This window comes from Micromys minutus (assembly GCF_963924665.1).
Source record: "Micromys minutus genome assembly, chromosome: 30".
In the NCBI taxonomy this organism is placed as follows: Eukaryota; Metazoa; Chordata; class Mammalia; order Rodentia; family Muridae; genus Micromys; species Micromys minutus.
Genome location: NC_137965.1, coordinates 31,958,497 through 31,983,283, shown reverse-complemented (window position 1 = coordinate 31,983,283; position 24,787 = coordinate 31,958,497). Strand labels below are relative to the sequence as shown.

Genomic DNA, 24,787 nt, shown 5'->3' with positions numbered 1-24,787 from the left:
AGGCTCCAGGCAGGGTGATAGCAGTGATGGTTGCTGGGCAACGAGCCTGTTGCCAAGACAACGAGAAGGACTGACGCACAGAAACGAAGTCCGGGTGGTGCCGGTGCATGGGACCCAGGTCCGGGATCCCGTGGCCCAGCGAGGGCGGCCTGTGATCTGTGCTTCCACAGCGGCTTCTCCCTTCGCATGGGACCCCATACACTCCCACTCTTGCTAGTAAAGTGGGAACCTGCCCGGGCACCTCTGTTGGACCTTCACATCCTCTTGCTCACGAGTCTCTCTCGCGCACCCTGACTCTGTCTTCACACCTGTTTTCGGGTCCGTCTCGGCCTGCACTTTTTCTCGACCCCAGATGAACACCTTCCCTCTTCTGTCCCCCATAACCTTCTCCCGTCCGGGCCTCTGCTGCCCTCTGTTGTCTAGCCTGGCTCTTTGCTTTTTTGACTACCAACCTGCTCCCTTTGTTTCCACACCTGTCTCTCCTCTCCACAGAGCAATCAGAGTTGACCCTTGTCAGCGACCCTCCTCTACCCCTCCCACACACGCCGGTGCCCCCCCCACCCCCGCGAACGGGACTGAGGATGTGGTTTGAACAGAAGGTCTCAATAGCTCCTACCTGCTAGGTGGCTGGACAGGACCCTTCTGAAGGTGCTGTGGGCTTCCGGGACCCCGCCCCCAGCACGTGGGTGGATGGCGCTGTCCGGGTCCGGTGTGTGCTGATCACACAGCTTGGCGGGGTGGGGGCGCGGCTGAGCCTATTCAGGCTAATGTCTGCGCCCCTGTGTGGGAACGCGCGCGCGCGTGAGTGTATGTGTGCATATGTGTGCGTGCGTGTTCTGCCCAGGAGAAGGGAGGACGCCCTGCTCCGCCTCTCGGCCCGCCACACCCGAGAACCACCATGGCGCCCACATATGTTGATCTTAGTAGTATCTTCGAATGATCTGACGTCTGGATAATTCATCGGTCATCTGCAATGAGTACCAGCCCACAAAACCCTACAACACACGCACACTTTTTTTTTTTACACACTTTTTACTCTGCAAATAACTGGATTCCAGAACACTCGGTTTTAGAACATAAGAAAACCATCTCTCTGAAGACCCAAGTACTGAGCTGCCTAGATTCTCAGGGTAAGGAACTGGAGCTGCCAGCATCTCTGCTCAGACATCCTGCTCCCTTGACCACACAGGAAGCTTCAGCCAACACATAACCTACAATCTCCTGTATATGTGTGGGTATGCTCCTGTGCATTGGTGCATATTCGTACATTCTTGCATATGTGTATGTGCATGTGTATGAAGGTCAGAAGACAACTCGGCATGTTTTCCATCAGGTGCAACCTGCCTTTAAAAAAACTTAAATTACACTTCTTTATTTGTATGGGGGAGTGAGTAAGGGGGTCAGAGGACAGTTTGCAGGTCGTTGGCTCTCTCCTTCTGCCATTTGGGTCCTGGAGCGTGAACTCGGGCTTCAGAGGAAGGATATTTCCAGCAGAGCCATCTCAGTACCCTCTCTATATTGTTCTGAGAGACAGTCTCTCGCTGGCTCGGAACACACTGAGTAGGTTAGGCTGGCTGGTCCTCAACACCAGGGCTCTGCCTGTCACTAGCTCCTCACCTCACCAAGCAAGCCCCACCACACCCAGCTTTTTCCACATGGGCTCTGGGGCCCAAACTTAGATCCCCATGCTTCCAAAGCAATCACTTTACCAACCGAACTATCCTCCCAGCCCAAATCCTGCACTTTTTTGGGGTGTCGTCCATAGGTGTTTGGAATCCCTCTCCTACCCCAGTGTTATCTCCAGAGATAAATACCCATTAGCCAACTTCAGGGAGAACAGTTTAATAAATTATATAGAAGGAAAAAGTACACAGACACAGGCACAGGGAGATGACCACCAAAGAACTCTGTTCAGCCTCGGATTAAAGGAGACTGACTTGGTTTCTGAGGTAAAAGGGGCAGGTACCTGCCAGCCTTCGCTCCTCAGGGAGTAGAATTTAAGACCCTGATTCTGTCTTTTGAATCCAGGTTCCAGCCTGATGCTTTGAGAACCTGCATACCCTGGCTGTAGCTAACTCCACTCAAGAACAGGAAACCTGCCTGTCACCCTGTCCTCAGGCTCCAACTCTCAGGGACTCACAAGCTGAGGTACATCAGCCTCTTCCTGTCCTTGGACAACAGGAGATGGGTTTCCCATGGCCCCGTCCCACGGGGTTGGGGAGGTTGGGGCTCCAGTCCTCAGTTCTCGTGGAGGTTCAAGTGTCTGGACTGTGGCACAGGTCCAGATCTGACCTGAGTATTTCCGTGTCTGGACTTAGCACCTAGAACCTGAGACCTCAGACTCATGGGCCCTAATGGCAGATGCATTCTCATAAACTAAGCTTGCCACATTCTCATAGGTTGCCTCCTCTGGGACAAGGGCTGCAGCTGGCTTCTGTAGGGATCTCAAGATGCACTGGTGGAGAAACACATACTGGGCCTGGGGAGGATGCACAGAATGAGGGATGCTTCCTGAAGGGTCCCACATCCCCCACCATACCCATGTTGTCTCCTCAAAGCTTTTTACCTCTGTCTGCACCATCAGTGGCCGGCTCTCTCTCATCTTCTTTACAAAGCTGAAGGGACCCACCAGCCCCTCACACTCCAGCTGCCGGAGAAGGACGTCCAGTGCAATGAGGGTGCCCGTCCGGCCCACACCAGCACTTAGGCAAGGGACAAGACAGGAGTCAGGCCTCCAGTGCCTGGAGAGGGAAGTCTGGAGTGCTAGGTGCTGAGGTTGCATAGTTTTGGAACACCCAGAGAGTACAGTTCTCAGCAGGACAGTCTGAGCAGGGATGGGGAGACTGGGTCTGGGGTTTCCATTGGTGAACTCTGTGAACTCTGCTTCATCTTTTCAGTGTTCCCAAGCATGAAAGTAAGATGTATCAGCACACCCACTTTACAGATGGCAAAATGAAAACTGAGGAAGGGGAAGCCTCATGTTCCAGGCCATCCAGCTAATAACAGGTCTGGACTGAAATGCACAAGAAGAATTGTGCCTAAACTAATTGGTTTGGAGGTTTTGTTATTTTGTTTTGTTTTCTTTGTTTTTGTTTTGTTTGTCCACAAAGGTTTTCTTTGTGTCACTCTAGCTGTAAGAGAACTTTCTCTCTGTAGACCAGGCTGGCCTCAAACTCAGAGAGATCTAACTAACTCTGCCTTCTGAATCCTGACACTAAAGGGTATATGACCCCTGTCATAGGTTTGGGTTTTTCAAATCATAGTTTCTCTGTGTAGTCCTGGCTATCTTGGAACTCAGTCTGGAGCTCAGGCTGGCCTAGAACTTAAAGACCCATCTGCCTCTGCCTCTCAAGTGCTTGGATTACAGGTATGCCACCATATCTGGTCCCAAATTGCTTTTAAATGTTATTTTGCTTTTAATTATATGTATGTGTGCATGTCTGTGATGGATTCTGAGTCCCTGGGGACAGGGACAGAGTGACAGGGTGACACTCACCTGCAGTGCACAATGGGTGGACCTCCATCCATGGTCTGATCCAGCCATTGCCGAAGCACCTTTTGAAAAGCCAGCAGGGCATCTGGGGAATGAGGAACTCCATGGTCCGGCCAGGCCACATAGTGGAACTGTCGCACAGATAGAGTCTCCTGCTCTTTCATCTGAAAGGGAGGGCGTAGAGGCTCCAGATGTCTGTAAGCCTAATAGGGGACTCTCTGGAACACACCGCAGGGAGACTTCTTGAGGGCTTCTGGGTAGGGTTGAGGCACTCACATGGAAGAGCTGAAGATGCCTCACTGTCCAATTCTCTGTCACCTCCTCACTCTCCAGTATCACCTTCAGCTGCCCATGAGTGCATGGCTGAGCATCCAGGGGCCAATAATGCTCACACTTCACCTGGGAAGGGAGGCAAGGACAGTCAGCAAAGACCAGTGCACTTTTTGTTTGGTGGCGGTGCCGGTACCCTGTGGAGAATGAATACGCCTGTGTGTGTACTTATGTGGATGCCTGAGGTTGTTTTCCAGAGTCTTCCTCAACCACTGTGAGCAGTACTCACTGAGGCTGTGGTCCCTCTCGGACAGAGTTTGCCCATTTCTCACCTCCTGAAGGCTAGAACTACAAGCGAGTCCTACACTCACCTGACAGTTGTGTAGGCTCTCAGGATCCACACCTGCCTGTTGTGCTTACACACCCTTTACCCATTGAGTGACCTCCCAAGCCCTGAGAACAAGATACCTTGTGAATAATCTGCCCGGCCCCCTTCTTGAGAGGATCTCAGAGCACAGGCTGTCTTGAGCTTGATTTGAAGTCAAAGGAGACCTTGACTTCTGGTCCTCCTGCCTCCATCTTCAGGGTGGTGGTTTATACATGGGTTTGGTCACCTCACAGAATTATACAGTGTTGGGGATTGGGCCATGGCCTCATCCATATTAAAAAAGAGCCAGCCTCTCCACATGGCTCTTCTAATCAAGGTAGGACTCGTGGGTACTGGGTATGAAAGATCCATCAGCCCAAAGGACTCCTACATCTTAAGGTCTGTGGAGTCTTGATACAATCTGAATGTGCCTCCACACAAATTCTATATACTGAGAGCCTCATTCCCAAATGCATACATGGGGATATTTGGAGATGGGGGTCTATTGGAAAAAACTAGGATTAGATGGAGTCCTAAGGGTAGGACCCTCACGATGGTATTCAGGATTGTATATGATGAGGAAGAGACCTGAGCCAGAACACCAGCTCTGACTCACCATATGGTACTCTCTATCTTGCAGGAAAAAGTCCCTCTCTGGATGCTCTTCAACTTCCCCCCTTTCAGAAGCATGAGCCACATGAACCTTTGTTCTATATAAAATATCCAGTCCATGGCATTTACTCACAGTAGCAGAACATGAACATGTGGACATTATAAAGGTAAAGGGATGCTGAATACGGCTACAGTTATATTGGAGAGATGCAGAGGCATATAGAAGGGACTGCACCCAGTTAGTGCCTGAGTAGGGCTGGGTCAAGGGCTGGTGTTTAGGGGTTAGCACCAGGGCAGAAACCTCTTCTCACCCGTCCAGATTCCATGCAGTTGGTCAGCATGACCAGGGTGTGACTCTGCTGTTCCCACACCATTCGCCAGAAATCACTCACAGTGTGAGGCAGGGGACCCTGGGTCGCAATGAACTCCTTGGGGCTCTGGAGACCCTAGTTGAGGAAAGCAGCCATAGTATCAAAGGGGAGTCATCAGAAGACCCCCCCCTTCAGTTTTTATCTCTGCAGGCTCATTGAGTGCCACACCCCACTGCCACCTTACAGGCATAAAGCTGGCGTTGATATAGTCAGAGCCTGGTTCCTCGTGGAGGGGCTGCAGAGGAACCCGGGACCAGTCATCTAGGAAAATACACCAGTATCAGCAATGAAAAGCAGGCTGTGAAAGGCTCCAGGGAGACAGCTCAGCTGGTAAAGTGACCTCAGTTCAAGATCCAGAACCTATATCAAATAGCCAGGCATGGTAGCATATACTCACAACCCAAGAACTAGGGAAGCAGAGGCAAAAGAATCCCTTAGGCTTACAGGCCAACCAGACTTGGTAAATTCCAGATTATTTAAAACAAGGTCTCCAAAAACAAGGTAGGGATGGGTATGTGTCTCAGTCAGTAGGTAGAGTGCTTGCCTAGCATGGAAAAACCCTTAGTTGGATCCTGGCACTGTACAAAGCCAGGTGTGGTGATGCCCATAAAGTAAGCACTAGGGAGTAACGGCGGGAGAATCGGCCGGGTGGTGGTACACGCCCTTCATCCCAGCACTCAGGAGGCAGAAGCAAGCAGACATCTGTGAGTTCAAGGCCAGCGTGTTCTGCAGAGACAGTACCAGGACAGTCAAGAAGGCTCAGCAGGTAAAGGCACTTAACACCAAAACCTGATGGACTGAGTCTGATCTCTGGTACCCACATGATAGAAGGAGAAAACTGACTCATGTAGACGGTTCTCTGACCTCCACTATAAACTACAGTGCTGGGAGGATGGCTCAGTGGACAGAAGAACATTTTATTATCTTGCAGAGGACCTGAGTTCGGTTCCCAGCACTCATGTTGGGTGGTGCATAGCCATCTGAAAATCAGCTCCAGACAATACCTTCTGGTCTTAATGGGCACACACATACATCACATACACACACACAAACATCACACACACATATCACACACACACATATATCACACACACATACATCACACACACATACATCACACACACATACACACACATACATCACACACACACATATATCACACACACATACACATATATCACACACACATACATCACACACACATACATCACACACACATACATCACACACACATACATCTCACACACATACATACACAATACATCTCACATACACACATCACATACACACATCACACACATACATCACACCCACATACACCACACACACATACACACACATATATCACACACACATACATATCATACACATACATTTCTCACACACACACACACACATCACACACATACATCACACACATACATCACACACACACATGAAGAATAAAAGTTAAAAATTTTAAAGTAGCTGGTGACTGAAGAAAGTATTTGAGGTTACCTCCTGGCCTCCACAAACAGATTCATGCAAACCTGAATGCACATGCTTGAACACAAATTTGAGATAGAGACAAAGAGATGAAGAGATAAAGAGACAGAGACAAAGAGACAGACAGACACCCCTCTCTCTCTCTCTCTCTCTCTCTCTCTCTCTCTCTCTCTCTCACACACACACACACACACACATACACACACACACACACGAGGTGGGGAGTTGGAGATCCAAGGAATGGGGTTCTGGCTGACTCCGTGGGAGGCAAACGCAGGTGCAGACACCGGAAACTCACAGGGCAATACATTCCTGTATCGATTCTTGGCTAAGTTCTCTAGAGCCGATGCTGTCTTTTGAGACTGGTCTTGGCCCTCCAGAGCCAATTGCTAGAGGCAGAGAGACAGAGAGAATGTTCAAGGTGTTAGATTTTCTTTGCCTTCCTCCAGTGCCCTCACAACTTCAAATACCCTCTTCTGTTTATCCACTAAATCTTGGGACTCTCGCACTCATAAACACTGTAGTATTTGACCCTCCACCTTAGGATACTTGTGAAGATTCAGTAGAATTGGGGGCTCCTCATACAGATGTGCCGGGTGGGGTATCGGGGGTCCTTGTGTTATTAAGCCAAGTATCCAAAATTGTCTTAGGGTTTCAGACAGTAAGAAAGAAAAATGCTTGACAGTTTCTGTATGTCTAAAAGAGACAGGCTGAGCATATGGCTCGGGCGGTGGAGTGCTTGCCTAGGTGAAAGTCTGGCTGGATCCTCAGCACAGCATAAACCAGCTTTGGTGGAGCACACCTTCAATCCCAGCATGTAAGAGGTCAGGGGGAGGACTGTAGGTTCAAGGTCACCCTTGGCTATATAGCATGTTCCAGGCTAGCCGGGAATATAAGGAACCCTGTCTCAAAAAGGAGGTGAGGTCATTTTCTTCAGTGGTATAGTCACTGTTAGGTTGTTGCCCATGCTTTCGTCAGTAATCCCTCGCCCAGTGTTCTTGGCACTGAGGCAGGAGGAGCACCAAGAGCCAGCCAGAACTGCATAATGAGAGCTAGCCTGTAAAGCAATAGGACACAAGAGAGAGCCACGGTGGCAGGCAGCTGACACACCTGTGCTCACTCACCTGATACTCCTTACACACCTGTGCTCACTCACCTGATACTCCTCAGCAAACCCACAGTTGCTGTCCTTCTCATTCTTCCTGACATGGTCAGCAAAGTCTTTGGCCAGGATGTTCCCTGGGAAGCTGTAGTGGGAAGAAGGGTAAAACAAACCAGGACTTGGCTTGGAGAGATGGGTCAGTGGTTAAGGGAGCTGGATGCTCTTCCAGAGGTCCTGAGTTTAAATCCCAACAACTGCATGGCAGCTCACAACCATTTATAATGTGATCTAATGCCCTCTTTTGGCACACAGGCACACATGCAGACAGAGCACTCATAGAAAATACTCAAAGCCATAAGAATTAAATTAAAAACTTTAAGCACCTTGGGGCTGGCATTTAAGAGTCCTAACAAAAACCTGACTGCCTGAGTTTCATCCTTGGTAGCCTCGTGCTGGAAGGAGAGAACCAACTCCCCTGGGTTGTCTTCTGACCTCTACATACCATATATACTCAGGGAAGCATAAAAGTAAATGAAGCCCGGTGCATTTGGGGGACAGAGGCAGGCAGATCTCTGTGAGTTTGAGGCTAGCCTGGTCTACATACTGAGTTTATATGATTTTGATTTAGCAGTGCTGTGACTGAAATACTCCTAAGGAAAGGGTATCAAAGATTATCATTGACTCATGAGTATACACAGCAGTGTGGCTCATAGCAGCCATGCAAGTGCTCATCAGCGCCATGGTCACATGCAATAGAAAGCCCAGTCTTCATGACTACACAATGACAGCTTGCCTCTACAATGGAAGAGCATGGTAGTAGTGCACACCTTCAATCCCAGCACTCAGGTGGCAGAGGCAGGCAGATCTGTGAGTTCAAAACCAGCCTGGTTTACAAGAGAGTTCCAGAACAACCAAAGCTACACAAAGAAACCCTGTCTTTAAAAAGGGGGTTGGAGGGGGCAAAGGCCAACAAGATGGCTCAGCCGGCAAAGTCACAAAGTCACTAACCTGTCAAGGTGACTATTTGAGTTAGATCCTTAGGACCTACATGGTAGAGAGAACCAAGTCCTTCACACCGTGAGCGCGCGCGCACACACACACACACAGAAAGAGAGAGAGAGAGAGCAAATACCAACACATGCATGCATACCATTAATGTAATTAAAATTTGTAATGGACCAAATGTCCATCAGTGAACAAGCGGATAAACTGAATGTGGTTTATCAGTACCACAGAGTATTATTATTCAGCCTTTAATAGGAAAAATATGGGCTGGTGAAATGGCTCAGTGCTTAACTTAGACACCACAACCATCACACCAGTTCCAGGGGACCCAGAACCCTCTTCTGGACTCTACAGTACCGTCCATGGGTGGCGTACATAGGCAGACACATGCAGGCAACACACATTTACACAGAAAATTAAAATCAAACAAAATCTTAAACAGAGAGCACTCTCCAAATTCCTCCCTTAGAAGCAAATTGGCATCCTTGGTTTCTCTTGCTAAGCTCCATCGGACCCAGTCCCACCGACAGACCTGTGATGTTGCTCCCCACACCTTTGCATGCATTCGCAGCCCAGCAGGAGAGTCTCAGTCATACAGAGTGACTCCACTTGCAGCCATGTATGTGTTCTTTATAAGAGACTTCCACAGCAAACTTGTCTGTTCCACAGAGTGACAGTTTTCTGAGGCTGCCTGAATCCCTCACCGAAACCAGGATTCTCAATCTTTCCCAGAGCCTGGTGTTGCAGCCTGGAGTCACTTCTGCTGTTTGAACACACGGTGGCGAGCAAGACCTAGGTTTGCATCCTTCCCGCGCCTGCCGGTAGGTGCAGATATGACTTGGAGAACGCAGCCCTTTTTCTATGGCAGCCTAGGCTCTGCAGGTCTCCCCTAATGACTCGCTCACTCACCTGCGCTTGTTTGAGCCTCAGAACTTTGACTGCCACCTCTGCTAGGGAGCAGATATTTCTTTTCCAAGTCCCTGGTGAATTCACAGGACACACCTGAGTTACTTCAAATCTGTGCCCACATTCTTTTTAGCTGGCTTTGCTTTTCCTCTAGCAGTTTTTTTTTTTTTTTTTTAATTGTGTTTTATTTCGTGTGTGGTGAAATGAAGTAGGGCAGCAGGCATCTGTCCCGATGTGTGTGGGGAAGTCAGAAAACAGCGCATGAGAACCACACATTCTTACTGCACTGTGGACCCTGGAGCTGGACGCGGTCACAAGTACCTTCCGGACTGGCTATCTTGACAAACAGGCTGCCTCAGTTGTTTTTGGTTTTAGTTATTTAGATTTCATTTTTGTTTCTGAGACAGAGCTTTGCTGTGGAGACTGGACTGTCCTGCATCTCACTCTGTGGGTCTTCAGGCCTCAGAATTACAGAGATCAGCCTGCTTCTATCTCCCAAGTGCTGGGATTAAAGGCGTGTGCCATCTAAAGTTTTAATGCTGTCTAGTGTGCTCCTGAACACCCCTATCCTCTTTCTTACTTAATTTGTCTCCACACACAGATCAAAGTCTAGAAGCTCTTGCCTTTTTGCAGTTCCTGGTGCTAGAACACAAGTTGAGTTTAATACCCAAGACTCATCTGTACAAAGAAAGAACCAGTTCTCACAGTGATCCTCTGACCTCCTCATATGCAATTTGTTTTGTGGAAAACAAACAAAAAACAATCAAACAAACAAATACCAATTGTGATAGAAACTGGAGAGATGGCTCAGTGCTTAAGAGAATTGGTTGGTCTTCCAGAGGACCCAGGCTCAAATCCCAGCCACCACACCCACATGGCAGCTCAAGTTCTGTAACTCTAGTTCTATTGGGATCTAATGTTCTCATGTGCCTTGCTCAGGTACCAAGACCATGTACAGTAAACAGGCATACATGCAGGAAAACATTCAAACACATACATTATATATTTTTTTAAAATTAGGCTGAATATCTTCAAATTATATTGCATGCATGTACAAAGAATAATAAATAAAAATTTTAAAGAAAAAAAGAACTGACACCCTAATGAGCTGTGGCCCATTGCAGGGGTCACAGGTCCCTTCTGAGGCTTGTGTGAGGAAACTAATTGGCTCTACCCTCTGACCTACCTGATGGTTATTCCCTTGGATGCTCTCCCAGCCTCACTCACCTGAACACCAGATCCCTGGGAACTTCCTTTGGCTGCCTCGTCTTTCTCCTGGAAGAAAGATACTGCAAAGCTTGCGGCCTGAGCTCAGGACCAGGGATCCTCATCTTCCCTTCTAGATTGCCACCAGCCAAGTGCCCACCAGTCCTGTTCCAAGACTCACCTCCTCTTCAGGAAGAAAATCAACAGGCCCACCAGGATAAAAAGCAAGAGGATGCCCACGATGGCTCCAGCAACGATGGCTGCCGTGAGAAGCAAATAGGGAGACGCTGGTGACCATGTGTGCATGACGAGTGTGTGTGTGTGTGTGTGTGTGTGTGTGTGTGTGTGTGTGACATGGCACATGTGTGTAGAAGTCAAAGAACAGCTTTTTATGTGGTCAATTTTCTCTCTTCACCATGTGGATCCCAAGGACAAACTTGGGTGTTCAGTCCTGTGAGTTATGTGTCTTTACCTGATGGCCCAGCTTGCTGGCTCAAAGCCCAAGTCTGCTCTACATATTTCTTTCTCTGTCCTCGGCTAGCTCTGTGTTGAGAGGCCCACAGGGAAGATGGAACAGGGGAAAGACAACCCTTCTCTGCAAACACATGGCTTTTAGCTGCAGAACCAATGCATTTTTTTAGTGTATTAGCCACCTCTGCATTCTCCCCCCCACACACACGTTTGTATGACAGGGTGAACATGTGAAGGTCAAAAAACAACTTGAAGGAGTTGGTTCTTTCCCTCTACTATGTGGGTTCCTGGGGTTGAATTCAGGTCAGCAAGCTTCATCACACAATGACCCATCTTGCCAGCTCAAATACATTAAAATACATCATTTTTCCTTTTACATCTGTGGGTATCTGTAGGTGTGTACATGTAAAAACAGGTCCTTAGATCCCAGAAGAGGGCATTGGAAATCCTGAAAGAGGGAGCCTGATTTGAGTTCTGGGACCCAAATTCAGTTCTGCAAAAGAAGTATGAATGATTAGCTGGGTATGGTAGATCATGCCCTAAATCCCAGCACTCAGAAGGCAGAGGCAGGCAGACCTCTGTGAGTTCAAGACCATCCTGGTCTACATAGTGAGTTCCAAAATAACCAAGGCTACACAGTGAGACCCTGTCTCAAAAACAAACATAAGAAGAGCATGTATTCTTAACTGGAGAGTCTCTCCGGCCCCTAAATATGTCACTTCTGAGCTGATCTGAGACCAGAAGCGTAGCACTCCCGACTGGTGACGTATGAAGGCATCTTCAGTTCTCACAAGTTGCTGGTCGGGTGCTACTGGCATCTGACTGATGGAGGCCAGACATGGTGATCGGTACCACAGAGAGAACCGCACACCAAAGTAGAGAATGAGGCCTGGCGTGTTCATATGAGAGCCAGAAAGCCTTCCCATGTGATGAAAACCATTCTGTCAATTTCATTTCCTGTTCCTGACAAGAGCAACTTAAACCAGGCAGTGGGTCACATGCCTTTGATCCCAGCACTAGGGAGGCAGAGGCAGAGGCAGACAAATCTCTGAGTTTGAAGCCAGCCTGGTCTGCAGACTGAGTTCCGGGATAGCCAAAGCTACACAGAAAACTGTCTTCAGGGGAAAAAAGGGCAACTGAAAAGATCAAGAACCTATCTGGTTCACAACTCGAGGTTGCAATGCATTCCCAAGGGGGAAGTTACATCATATCCCCAAACTAGGAAACACTCAAAACAGACAGCAGTGAACTGATGCCCACCAGTGCTCAGCTTGCTGTCTCCATTCCAAACCATCTAGGATTTCCTACCCAGGGACTGGTGCCACCCAAAGTGTTACCTGCAGTAGGCAGGACTTCCTAGAAACCAAGACACCCATCCAACAACAAGCCGACCCACTCATCTAGACAGCCAACCCTCGCACACTCCCTCATCCTGAAGGTAGCAGTTCTCCCAAGGACAGGGGCTTGGTCTTCTCAGAGATTTGCTTGCCAAGGGAAGAGTGCCTAGCTCAGCCTCCACTGAGCTCTCTGACATCTAGTACTGCTCAAGACCTTGGTTGTTCCTAGGCTCTGATGGGCACAGTTCTCCTAGGATATGTCCTTAGACACTAGCACTAGCAGAAATCCATCTCCATGGGGCTTGGATGCCTGAGGCTGCAGCTTCCCAGCAGTCCTGGTTGTATAGAGCTGGTGGTCAACAGATTGCAAGGAATAGGATAGTCCTTCACAACAATTCTCTACCTCACCAACTTGGTCCCTCAGCATTTGACAAGAGACTTTGTCCTCTCCAGAGTGCTAGTTTGTGAAAGGAGAAACACCCCCAAGGAACAGAAATGGGCAAAGCAAGTTCAACGTTGCATCTGCTTCTGCTGTCTGTCCAGAATGATTACCTCGTATGACTAGAGGCCCTTGGTTCCTAGGAAGAGACAAAGGAAGCAGAATGCCACATACATCAGACACAAGCAAACACACTAAGGCCATCAAGATGGCTCAGTGGGTTAAACTGCTAGTGGCCAAGCATGATGACCAGTTGTCTTTGACATCCACACATGTATAATGACATGTGTGTGCAGTCCCCCAGCCCCCAATCCCCAATAAATAAATTGATTAACTTTTTCAAAGAAAGATTAGAGATAAAAATATACTGTGATAAAATCAGAGACTGCAGCTGTGGACAGATGTGACTCTGAGATAAAAAGCACTGGCTGCTCTTCCAGAGGACCTAGGTTCACACCCAGAACCACAAGGAGGCTCACAAGCCATGAAACCCCAGTTCCGGGGAATCTGAGCCCCCTTCTGGCTACTGTGAGTTCAGCATGCATGTGATGCGTAGATGTTCATGAAGGTAAAACACCCGTACAGATTTTAAAGCTAATAACTAATTTTTTAATTAAGAAAATCATTCTCAGATTGAGGGTAGTGGAATCTCCAGTGGTGTTGGAAATACACAGACAGCCAGTTGTGTGATGACTTCAAGTGAGTGACTTGTGTGATAAATTTCATCTCAACAAAGCTGTTTAAGGAAACCAGTGAGTGGGTTCAGTGGTAAAGTTTGCATTGCAAGCATGATGACCGAGTTCTAACTCAGAAACAACCAGGCTTGGTGGCGCATGCCTGTCTGAGGAGGGAGAGACATGCATATCCCTGGAGCTTGCTGCTCTGGGATCCAGATCCCTGGGACACAGCTCTACTTGGCCAGTTTCAGGCCAAGGAGAGACCAGGTCTCTATAAGAAAAACAATGCACGTGGATCTGCGAGATGGATGGGGTGAAGGCGCTCAGTTCCCTGGGACCCACGTGCCAGCAGGAAATGATGGATCCCCACGGTTTGTTCTCTGACCTCTATATGTCAACTGTGGCACATACTCAAATAAGTAAATACAATTAAACATTTTAACTTGGATGCTACATGAGCCGCACCCAAGATTGTCCTCTGGTCACATGCATTTACATGTGTGTACATGAGCCTGCACACACATGTGCATATTCAGAGACAAGAGATAGTGAAATCAGAAAACAAATGGCAGACAGACCAAAACAAAAGAAACAACAACTGACAAACAAAAGCCCTCTCTTCATGGCAAGGTGTGTCTCTGGGACTCTCTACTCACCTGCACTCTCTGTGTGGCAGGTCGTAGGTACGGACTGGACCTTCAAGCCATTAGAGATAGTCGTGACGGTGGCTCTGTAGGACTTTGCTGGCTCCAGATGTGACACAGTCACACCCTTCCCACACAAAGATTCATTTTGGGAGCTCCATTTCCTGTCCACTTTCACCTCAAAAATCTCATAACCCCCAGGTGGGCATGACCAGGTCAGGACAACTCCATAGCCCCCAGAAGTACTGATGCAGGAGGCGATGTTGACAGCAGCTGGCACTAAGTGACAAAAATGAGAGGAATCAATAGGACCCACCTACCAAAGGTGGCCATGCACACCCAACTCTGAGAAGTAGCTCATCCCTTCGTCTCCAAAGTCAAACACCTCGACTTCTCTTGTCTCCAAAGACCACAGTCCTTCCAGACTATAATCCCCACAATTCCTTGGACTTTGTAGCACTGAATGTATGAGGTCACAACCCCATGGCATTATGGAATTTGTAGTCCACTCAATTTTTTTCCTTTAGAAATAGTTTAGTTTTGTGTATGCTTTATTGTCTATATAGAGATATGTGGATGCCCACTGGAGCCAGAAGGAAGCATTGGGTTCCCTCTACTGAAGGTATTTGTAAGGCCTGGGACTTAAGTGGGGAGAACTAAGCTCTGGAAGAGCAGTAAGTGCTCTTAACAGTTAAGCTCTCTTTCTAACTCTACCACTCCCTTCTTGCCCATGAGGTTGAAGCTAAGCTCATTCTATCCACAAAGAGAATGGGGCATATCACCTGTTGGTACCTGGAGGCTTTGTATGGGACTGGGCACGCTGTTCCTCTCTGTCAACAAACTGAAGTTGCACAAGAGCCAGATCTAAGAGTCTTGATCTCATACCAAGACTCTTTGGAATTGTCCTTGGATTTGGCTTTATGTCCTGCAGGATCTTGCTTTCTCTGAGTCTCTTCTTCACTGGCCCAATAAACCCAGTGGGTGTAGAAGTGAGAATGGTGGTCCTTAGGAGGACTCCTACCAGGGTCACGGAGCTATCAGTATAGTTTTTATTCTCTAGGTCTGGACCTTGTTGGGAGCTGAACTTGAACAGAACCCTAAGAGGTCTGTCCGCAGACAATCACAGTGCTCAACACCTGCCATCCTAGTGGGAGGCTGAGGCAGGTGATTGGCCATGAGTTTGAGGATAACCTGAGCTACATTGTGAGTATCTGTCTTAGAGTAAGAGAAAGATGTGGTCCAGTTACCTTTCCTGCCACACAACGAAGCTGCCAGTGAAGGTACTAGTTTCTGAAGAGTGGAGCCTTCCTGACTCCAAAGGGCCCATTTCCCGAGGGTTTAAACAACAAACAAACAAACAAACAAAAAATCGCTACAACCAACAGAAACTACAGTTTGGAAATTTTTACTTGCTGAGGAATGACAATTTTTAGGAATATAGCCCATAAATCCAAACTATAGTGACATCAGTGTAGTGGTTTGAATAAAAATGGCCCCCATAGGTTCATGTATTTGAATGCTTAGTAATTAGTTGGTGGTTTGAGAAAAGATTAGGAGGCATAGCCTGGATAGAGGAGGTGTGTCATGGAGGGTGGGCTTTGAGATATCAAAAGCTGAAGGCAGGCCAGAGTGTCTGTCTGTCTGTCTCCCTCCCCCTCCGTCCCTCCCTCCCTCTCTCTCTCTCTCTCTCTCTCTCTCTCTCCCTCTCTCCCTCCCCCCTCTCTCCATTACATAGTATTCTCACTAAAAATCTTAGTTTAAAAATTATAATAAACAAGCTAGAAGCAGGGTGATCTCAGCACTTGGGAGGTGGAAACAAGACAATCAGTTCAAGGCCAGCCTGGGCCAGCCTGGGCTACATAAGACTCCGCCTCAGCAAATAAGCAAGCATAAGGCTGACAATTTGAGTTTGATCTCTGAGATACACAGAGTGGAAGGAAAGAAATGGCTCCTGCAAGTTGTTCTCTGATCTCGGCACAGAGAACCTACATATACCAGCACACAGATAAATAAGTAATTATAAAAAAGAGTAAAAAAGAGCGTGTTATGGGCTGAAATAAAAATAGGGATCCCAAACAGAGAAGCAGTCATTAGGTATTTCAGGCCCAGACACTCTCAGTTCTCCATCAGCTGCTGGTTTAGGGAAGCTGAGTGAGGGGTCTAGCCCAGCCCAGAGCATCTCAAATTTCTTATATTTCTTGTCCTTTTGGGGGCTGTGGAGAAGCTAAAAATAACCTTGACTTACTGAGCCTCCTTTCTCAACTACTAGGTGGTGGGATTGCAGGTATGCAGCACACAAGCCTGTGTGTGTGTGTGTGTGTGTGTGTGTGTGTGTGTGTGTGTGTGTGTGTGTACATGACTTTCTCTCTATTCTTTTCTTTCCTACTATCCTCTTAAGAGTTAAAATAGGGGCTGGAGAGACGGCTCAGTGGTTAAGAGCACTCACTGCTCTTCCAGAGGTCCTGAGTTCAATTCCCAGCAACCACATGGTGGCTCACAACCATCTGTAATGGGGTCTGATGCCCTCTTCTGGTGTGTCTGTAGACAGTTACCATGTACTCATTTAAATAAAATAAATATATCTTTAAAAAAAAAAGAGTTGAAAGATGTCAGAGTTTCTCGCCAGTCCCGGATAGCTGAGTTTTGTTCCTGTCATGCTGATCTGGTAAATTGCTGGTCACTGAGGGCAAGGGCTGCTTGGCTGCTCTCTGCACTGACCCAACCAATGGTGCACTATCTCAACCTTCCTCAGTTTACGTGGATACTGAGCTGGTTCTTCACGAATTAAGCTTGTGATTTTTTTTTTTGAGTAATTTTTCTTTTTTTTTTTTAAGATTTATTTATTTATTATATGAGTACACGGTAGCTGTCTTCAGACACACAGAAGAGGGCATCAGATCCCATTACAGATGGTTGTGAGCCACCATGTGGTAGCTGGGATTTGAACTCAGGACCTATATATAGAAGAGCAATCAGTGCTCTTAACCACTGAGTCATCTCTCCAGATCACCCCTTTTTAAATTAAAAAGTTTATTTTTAAAAACAGAGATAAATGTACAAATTTTAAAAGCATTTTTTGCATAAAACTATGAATATATTTTTGTCACTTCTTGATTTTTTTTGAGGTTTAATAGTATGCATTGAAGTCTTACTAGTTACCATAAGCATAAAGTACATGTAAATAAAACAAAACGTAACATGGAAATAGTCAAAGTTTTCTTGCTGTGTAAAGATTAAACATAATGATTTTTAAATACCAAGGATTGCCACAAGGCTACACACTTAGCTCTGGAATTATTAATGATTTAAGGTCTAGGTGTCCCCGACTCTGAGAGGGTGCTATACACGTGTTTTTCCTTTCCTTTCCTTTTTTTTTTTTTTTTTTTTTAAGATTTGAGTGATTTTTCAAATAACTTTTTGAGGTTCTTTTTTGGATTTTTGGGCAGGTTGTATATTCTTTTTTCTTATTTTTGTGTTTGTTTGTTTTTGAGACAGGGTTTTTCTATACATAGCTGTGGCTGTCATGGAACAGGTTATGTGCACCAGTCTGACCTTGAATGCATAGAGATCCCTCTCTGCGCCCAGAATGCTGAAACCAAAGGCAAGTGCCACCACATTCAAAATAACTTTTAATTGAAAAATAAGTGTAAAACAGTTGACAAATACATATAATGGCCTCCATGTGAACACACATACACGCATGTGCACAGGATTCAGAGGATCAGAACCTTGACAGAGCAAAGTTCCCTGAGAGGTCACTGACCACACACACTCTTCTTAGAACAAGGACACACACCTGATATTGTGGACTGCACTCTAGGCTTACTAGACCACTCCTACGCATAAGCTGCACACGCTGTGAACAGCCTTCTCCTAGTCACGACTGTTCAAAACAGATCCTATTTTCTCCCATGAATGTCCCAAAGAGACATATATCAGATAGTTAGCCACACACTTCTAGCAATGGTTATATCACCACCAACTGTCATCATTAAAAAAGTAAAAAAATAAATGACTGGGAGAAACTTTATTCCAGAAATTGGGAGAAGGGAGCGAGGTTCTTCGATGCAGTAAGATGATAGGGATCTTGTTTTGCAGATATGAGGTCTTGGATTCAATTGACAATATAAAACTTACCTATCATCCAATCGACTTCTATGATCCATCGATAAATCACCTAACACCTATCAAAAATTGATAACTTATTTCTGTCATCTATACATGTATCTATATGAGTATGTATGTATGTATAAATGTATGTATGTATAAATTAATGTATGCATCTATTACTTATATACATTATCTCTCTGAGTGTGTGATACCCATTATTTTTATTCAATCTTAGACTCTACCCATTGCCTATCAGTGTCAACAACATTATTTTAAGAAAAAAAGAATACAAGAGTGTGTGTTCTCACCTGTTGGGGCACTGATATTCTGCCAGGTACTATTGACTCCATTCTGTTTCACCCTCACGGAACATTCATATACAGACCCAGGATCAAGTCCATTCACGGTGACACTGGTGTCGTTTTCAGGCTGAGAAATCCCATTTTGGACACCATACCTACTGCACTGGGCCCAGTAGGTGAGGTTCTGCAGGGAGGAGTTCTCAGGAGGCTCCCAACTCAGGCTGATGGAGGTGTTGGTCTGACCTTCAACCCTCAGGTTTCTCACTGGGTTTGGATCTGAAATGATTTTAAAGAAATCAGGTCATGTTCTTGGTCCAGTTTTCTGTCTGTTCAAAAGCCATAAACTTTGTGGCAGAGGTGGGATACTCAAAAGTGGAAAGTCCAACATGGAACCACAGTTTGCACTGAGGTCTTAGCATGTGGCTGGTTGTCACTACAATGCTCTGAGATTAGTGCTAGAGATAAAAAATTTTATCAGTAGATTATGAATTTCAGACCTAGCTAGGCATGGAGACTGAGGTGTGTAATTTCAGTATTAAAGAAGCAGAGGCTAGAGGATTGCTACACATTTAAGGCAAGCACTGGATACAAACATATCTCCTGTCAAGAAAACAAAAAAATTAAAACAAATTAATATATGCCTCCAAGCCCAACTTCCTTGCTTTGAAAATATGAGTTGTTTGTAGACATGAGATGTTCTAGAGCTTTTAGTATCTCTGTTGGAGTCCGGGGAAACACCATTGAACTGGGAGGGGCATCTCCATAACCTGATGCAATGGAAACTTCCTGGAATCTATGCCAGTAATCCTAACTGGGTCTCCCAGTATAGTAGACCTGGAGTCTGTACCAGCTAAGTCTTGTAACCATGTAGGACTAAGAGTGGAAAAACTTACACACCAACCCAGACAAATACCATTGTATGTACAATTGGTCCTGACTACCAGATGTGTTGTGCTGGGGCTAAGGTGGCCCAGAAATCATGGGAGTGACTGGTCCAGTTGAGACCCATGCCATGGAAGGAAGCTCATCCCTGACACTGCCTAGAGACCCAGAGGCTGGGGAGCACAGAGACCTGGAGAGAAAATGATTCCTTGTGATAGTCTGCTGAACTCAGATTGGAAGCTAGCCCAGTTGTCCTAAGAAAGGCTTCACCCAGCAACTGAGGGAAACGGAGGCAGAGATCTGCAGCTAAACATTAGGTGGGGCTCTGGGAATCCCTGGAAAGATGGAAGAAACACTGAAGGATCAAGACGGACCAAGATATCACAAGGAGACACCCCACAGAATCACCTAACCAGGGATCAAGGGGCTCACAGAGACTGAAGAGACAATCAGGGAGTTGGCCAAAACTGACCTCGGCTCTGTGTATGTTACACTTGCTAGCTTGGCCTGTTTCTGGGATGGCTGACTGCTGGAGAAGGGGCTGTCTCTGACCCTTGTGCCTGCTTTAGTGACCCTTTACTCCCAAAGGACTGCCTTCTCCAGCTTCTGTAAAAAGGGAGGTGCCTGGTCTTACTGCAACTGGATATGCCATGTTTGATTGACATCATGGGAGCCAGTGTTTCCTGAAGAGAATCAGAGAAGAAGTGGATGGGATGGGGGAAGAATGTGAAGGACTGGAAGGAAAGGACTGAGGGGAAACTGTAGTCTGGATGGACAGAGAGGAAGACAGAAAGAAATTGATAACTGAGGGAAGGAGAGAGAAGATAAATGTGTGCATATAATAATCTCTTGAGAGGATGAATGCCACCTTCCTCTTCCTCTATTTGAGAGTGGTTCAGAGAAAACCCAAGCTTAAATATGTGTCTTCATTTATATTTCCCCCAACTTTCCTGAAAGCTCCCCACCTACCCTTCACCACAAACTATTAACAACAAATGACCAGAGACCAGGCGTGAGGCTGAAGCTTTGGGCCAGCAGTTAAGAGCATTTACTGCTCTTCAAGGACCCCAGATTTCCATCTCCAGGACTCCAGTGTTGTTAGACCTATCTGTCAAATTCTGAGAAATGCTCTGATTGCTCCAGGACAGTGCATGCTCCTGTGCATTTGAACACATGCAGCTAAACTCATAATCACATAAAATAAAAGGAGGTATGGTCCTTTTAAAATTTCCAGACTCAGGATGGAGTGATGGTTCAGGGATTAAGAACACTGGCTGCATTCCAGAAGTCCTGAGGTCAATTCTCAGCTCCAACAGTAGCTCACAACCATCTGTAATGGGAAACCATACCCTCTTCTGCTGTGTCTGAAGACAGCAATAGGGTACCTGCACACATGAAATACTTAAATCATTCAAAAATAGAAATTTGTAGCCTAATTCAAAGGAGCACACCTATAATCCAGGCATTTAGAAAGTACTAGCAGAAGAGGTGTTAGGTCCAGGCCACTGTACAATACACACTCAGAATATATTAATACAGAAAAAGAGGAATAGGGACTGGGAAGAAAGAGGACAGGGGATGAGGGAGAAAAGAGTGTCTGTTCTCACCTGTTGGGTCACTGATATTCTGCCAGGTACTATTGACTCCATTCTGTTCCACCCACACGGAACATTTATATACAGACCCAGGATCAAGTCCATTCACGGTGACACTGGTGTCTTTTGTAGGCTGAGGCGTCCCATTTTGGACACCATACCTACTGCACTGGGCCCAGTAGGTGAGGTTCTGCACGGAGGAGTTCTCAGGAGGCTCCCAACTCAGGCTGATGGAGGTGTTGGTCTGACCTTCAACCCTCAGGTTTCTCACTGGGTTTGGAGCTGAAATGATATTAAAAGATATCAGGTCATATTCTTTGTCCAGTTTTCAGTCTGTTCAGAAGCTATGAAACTTGTGGCAGAGGTGGGATACTCAAAAGTGGAAAGTCCAACATAGAAGCACAGTTTGCACTGAGGTCTTAGCATGTGGCTGGTTGTCACTACAATGCCTCTGAGAGTTAGGGATAGAGCTCTAAAACATGATCAGTGCCCCCATAATGTGATACCTAGCAAGGCATGGTTGCTCGTGTCTGTAATTACAATACTCAGGAAATTGAGGCAGGAGGATTATTACAGACTTGAGGCAAAAACAGAATAAAAAGGAATCTCCTGTGAAGACAACAAAGAAGGAAAGATCAGACTATGTATAGTGAGATGGCTCAGTGGTTAAGAGCACTGACTGCTCTTCCAGAGGTTCTGAGTTCAATTCCCAGCATCCACATGGTGGCTCACAACCAACTGTAATGGGATCTGATGCCCTCTTCTGCTATGTCTGAAGACAGCAATAGGTACCTTCATACATGAAATACTTAAATCTTTCAAATGCAGAAAACTGCAGCCTAATTCGATGGAGCACACCTATAATCCAGGTATCTGGAAAGTACTAGCAGAAGAGTTGTAAGTTCCAGGCCACTGTAAGGTACATAGTCAGAACATACTAAGATGGGGAAATAGGAATGGGGACTGGGAAGAAAGAGGACAGGGGATGAGGGAGAAAAGAGTGTCTGTTCTCACCTGTTGGGGCACTGATATTCTGCCAGATACTATCGACTCCATTCTGTTCCACCCTCACGGAACATTCATATACAGACCCAGGATCAAGTCCATTCACGGTGACACTGGTGTCTTTTGTAGGCTGAGGCGTCCCATTTTGGACACCATACCTACTGCACTGGGCCCAGTAGGTGAGGTTCTGCAGGGAGGAGTTCTCAGGAGGCTCCCAACTCAGGCTGATGGAGGTGTTGGTCTGACCTTCAACCCTCAGGTTTCTCACTGGGTTTGGAGCTGAAATATTAAAAGATTTCAGGTCATGTTCTTCATCCAGTTTTCAGTCTGTTCAAAAGCCTTGAACCTTGTGGCAGAGGTGGGGTACTAAAAACTATGAAGTCCAACATGGAACCACAGTTTGCACTGAGTTCTTAGCATGTGGCTATTGTCACTACAATGCCTCTGAGAGTTAGTTCTAGAGATCAAAAAATTTTATCAGTAGATTAGTAATTTCAGACATAGCTACTCATGGTTACTGAAGTGTGTAAGTCTGGTATTTAAGAGCTGAGGCAGGTCCTTGGGCACAGACCAAATGCTCAGTTCCCTTGGTACCTTGAACAGCAGAGATCCAGGGATACCAGCTTAGTGATACTGTTCTGTAAGTAACCAAAGTGCAGAGAGGACTAGGTGGAAAACATGGCCCTTAGGTTCAGTGGAGCCGGAACTCTATTTTAAGGACTCAGGAACCGCCCAAAAATCTTTGGCTTAAAGTCTAGACACACAGGCCCACAGAAAGGCACAGGCCCTTGTCAGTGGGAGCCGGGGTTCACTGGGAAACGGCAGTGCTTGAAGTTCAACTCTACAGACCCTCTTACACCTGGACCAGAGAGGAGTCTGACACATAGGCCCAGGGAGAGCACATCGGGAGTCCTGAGAGAGCAGAAAGCACTGTGCTATTGGGAAAAGGGTCCGTTGTGGCCTAGAGAAAGAGCCAGGTCCCTGCCAGTAGTACTTAGGACCTGTGGGCACAGGACTGAGCTACCAGAACAACCTCACAAGAGCTCCCACATCTGAGCCCACAGAGACAGAGCTGAGTCACTGCTACCAGAACTCACTGCTTGCCCACCAAAAGCTGAACACTCAGAAGCGGTTTTCCTCCTGAACCCACGGGCCCTCAGGACCACGGGAGAAATGGGTACCAATCACTGACAACAAGACCACGTATAATCACAGACGACAAGATGTCAAGAGGAAAATGCAAGAACTTAAGCAATGGAAACCAAGACAACCTGGCAACATCAGAACCCAGGCGTCCCACCACAGCAAGCAGTGGATTACCAAACACTCCAGAAAAAGAAGACTCAGACCTGAAATCATACCTCAAGATGTTGATGGAGATCTCTGAGAAGAGCACGAATAACTCCCTTAAACAAGTACGGGAGGACAACCATAAACAAATAGAAGCTTTTAAAGAGAAAACACGAACAACACTCAAAGAAATCAAAGAACTACAGGAAAACACAACCAAAGAGATAAAGGAATTGAAAATGGAAATAGAAACAATAAAGAAAGCACAGAAAGAGACAACCCTGGAGGTGGAAAACCTAAAAAAAAAAAAAAAAAAAAAAATCAGGAGTCACAGATGCAAGCATCTCCAACAGACTATAAGACATAGAAGAGAGAATCTCAGAGGCCAAAGAAAACATTGAAAACATAGACAAAACATTTAGAGAAGATGCAAAAACCAAAAAGTTCCTAACCCAAAATGTCCAGGAGATCCAGGACACAATGAGAAGACCAAACCTAAGGATAATAGGAATAGAAGGCGGCAAAGAATATCAACTAAGAGGCACAGTAAATATCTTCAACAAAATTGTAGAAGAAAACTTTCCTATCCTTAAGAATGAGATGACCATGAGCATAAAAAAACCCTACAGAACTCCAAATAGAGTGGACCAGAAAAGAAATTTCTCCAACACATAATAGTCAAAAAGCCAAGTGTTCAAAACAAAGAAAGAATACTAAAAGCAGTAAGGGACAAAGGTCATGTAACATATAAAGGCAGGCCAATCAGAATCACACCCGATTTCTCAACAGAGACTATGAAAGCTAGAAGATCCTGGACAGACACTAAGAGAACACAAGTGTCAGCCCAAGCTGCTATACCAAGCAAAACTCTCAATCACCATAGTTGGAGAGACCAAGATATTCCAGGACAAAACTAAATTTACACAATATCTGACCACAAATCCAGCCCTACAAAGAATAATAGATGGAAAACCCAACACAAGGAGAGAAACTACATCCTAGAAAAAACAAGAAAATAACTAAGCAAGAAAACTAAAAGGAGAAAGACACACAGACATAATTCTACCTCTAAAAGCAAAAATAGCAGGAAACAGCAACCACTACTCCTCAATATCTGTTAATATAAATGGACTCAATTCCCCAATAAAGAGACATAGGCTATCAGACTGGATACATAAACAGAATCCAGCATTTTGCTGCATACAGGAAACTCATTTC

General features: G+C 46.2%; 1 protein-coding gene across 1 annotated transcript in view; it reads right to left on the bottom strand.

Annotated features, from left to right (window-relative positions):
• Positions 1-2,314: 2,314 nt before the first annotated feature.
• PTPRH (protein tyrosine phosphatase receptor type H) overlaps positions 2,315-24,787 on the bottom strand; it is a gene marked incomplete at both ends in the record, with an annotated part of 34,443 nt that continues 11,970 nt past the window's right edge. The window contains 14 exons of the mRNA XM_080941917.1: positions 2,315-2,479; positions 2,567-2,702; positions 3,497-3,657; positions 3,770-3,892; positions 5,054-5,188; positions 5,298-5,374; positions 6,897-6,987; positions 7,755-7,845; positions 10,839-10,886; positions 10,999-11,077; positions 14,398-14,664; positions 18,804-19,073; positions 21,287-21,556; positions 22,289-22,558. Of these exons, the coding sequence (XP_080798043.1) occupies positions 2,315-2,479; positions 2,567-2,702; positions 3,497-3,657; positions 3,770-3,892; positions 5,054-5,188; positions 5,298-5,374; positions 6,897-6,987; positions 7,755-7,845; positions 10,839-10,886; positions 10,999-11,077; positions 14,398-14,664; positions 18,804-19,073; positions 21,287-21,556; positions 22,289-22,558 (2,183 nt within the window). The remainder of the gene's footprint in view (positions 2,480-2,566; positions 2,703-3,496; positions 3,658-3,769; positions 3,893-5,053; positions 5,189-5,297; positions 5,375-6,896; positions 6,988-7,754; positions 7,846-10,838; positions 10,887-10,998; positions 11,078-14,397; positions 14,665-18,803; positions 19,074-21,286; positions 21,557-22,288; positions 22,559-24,787) is intronic.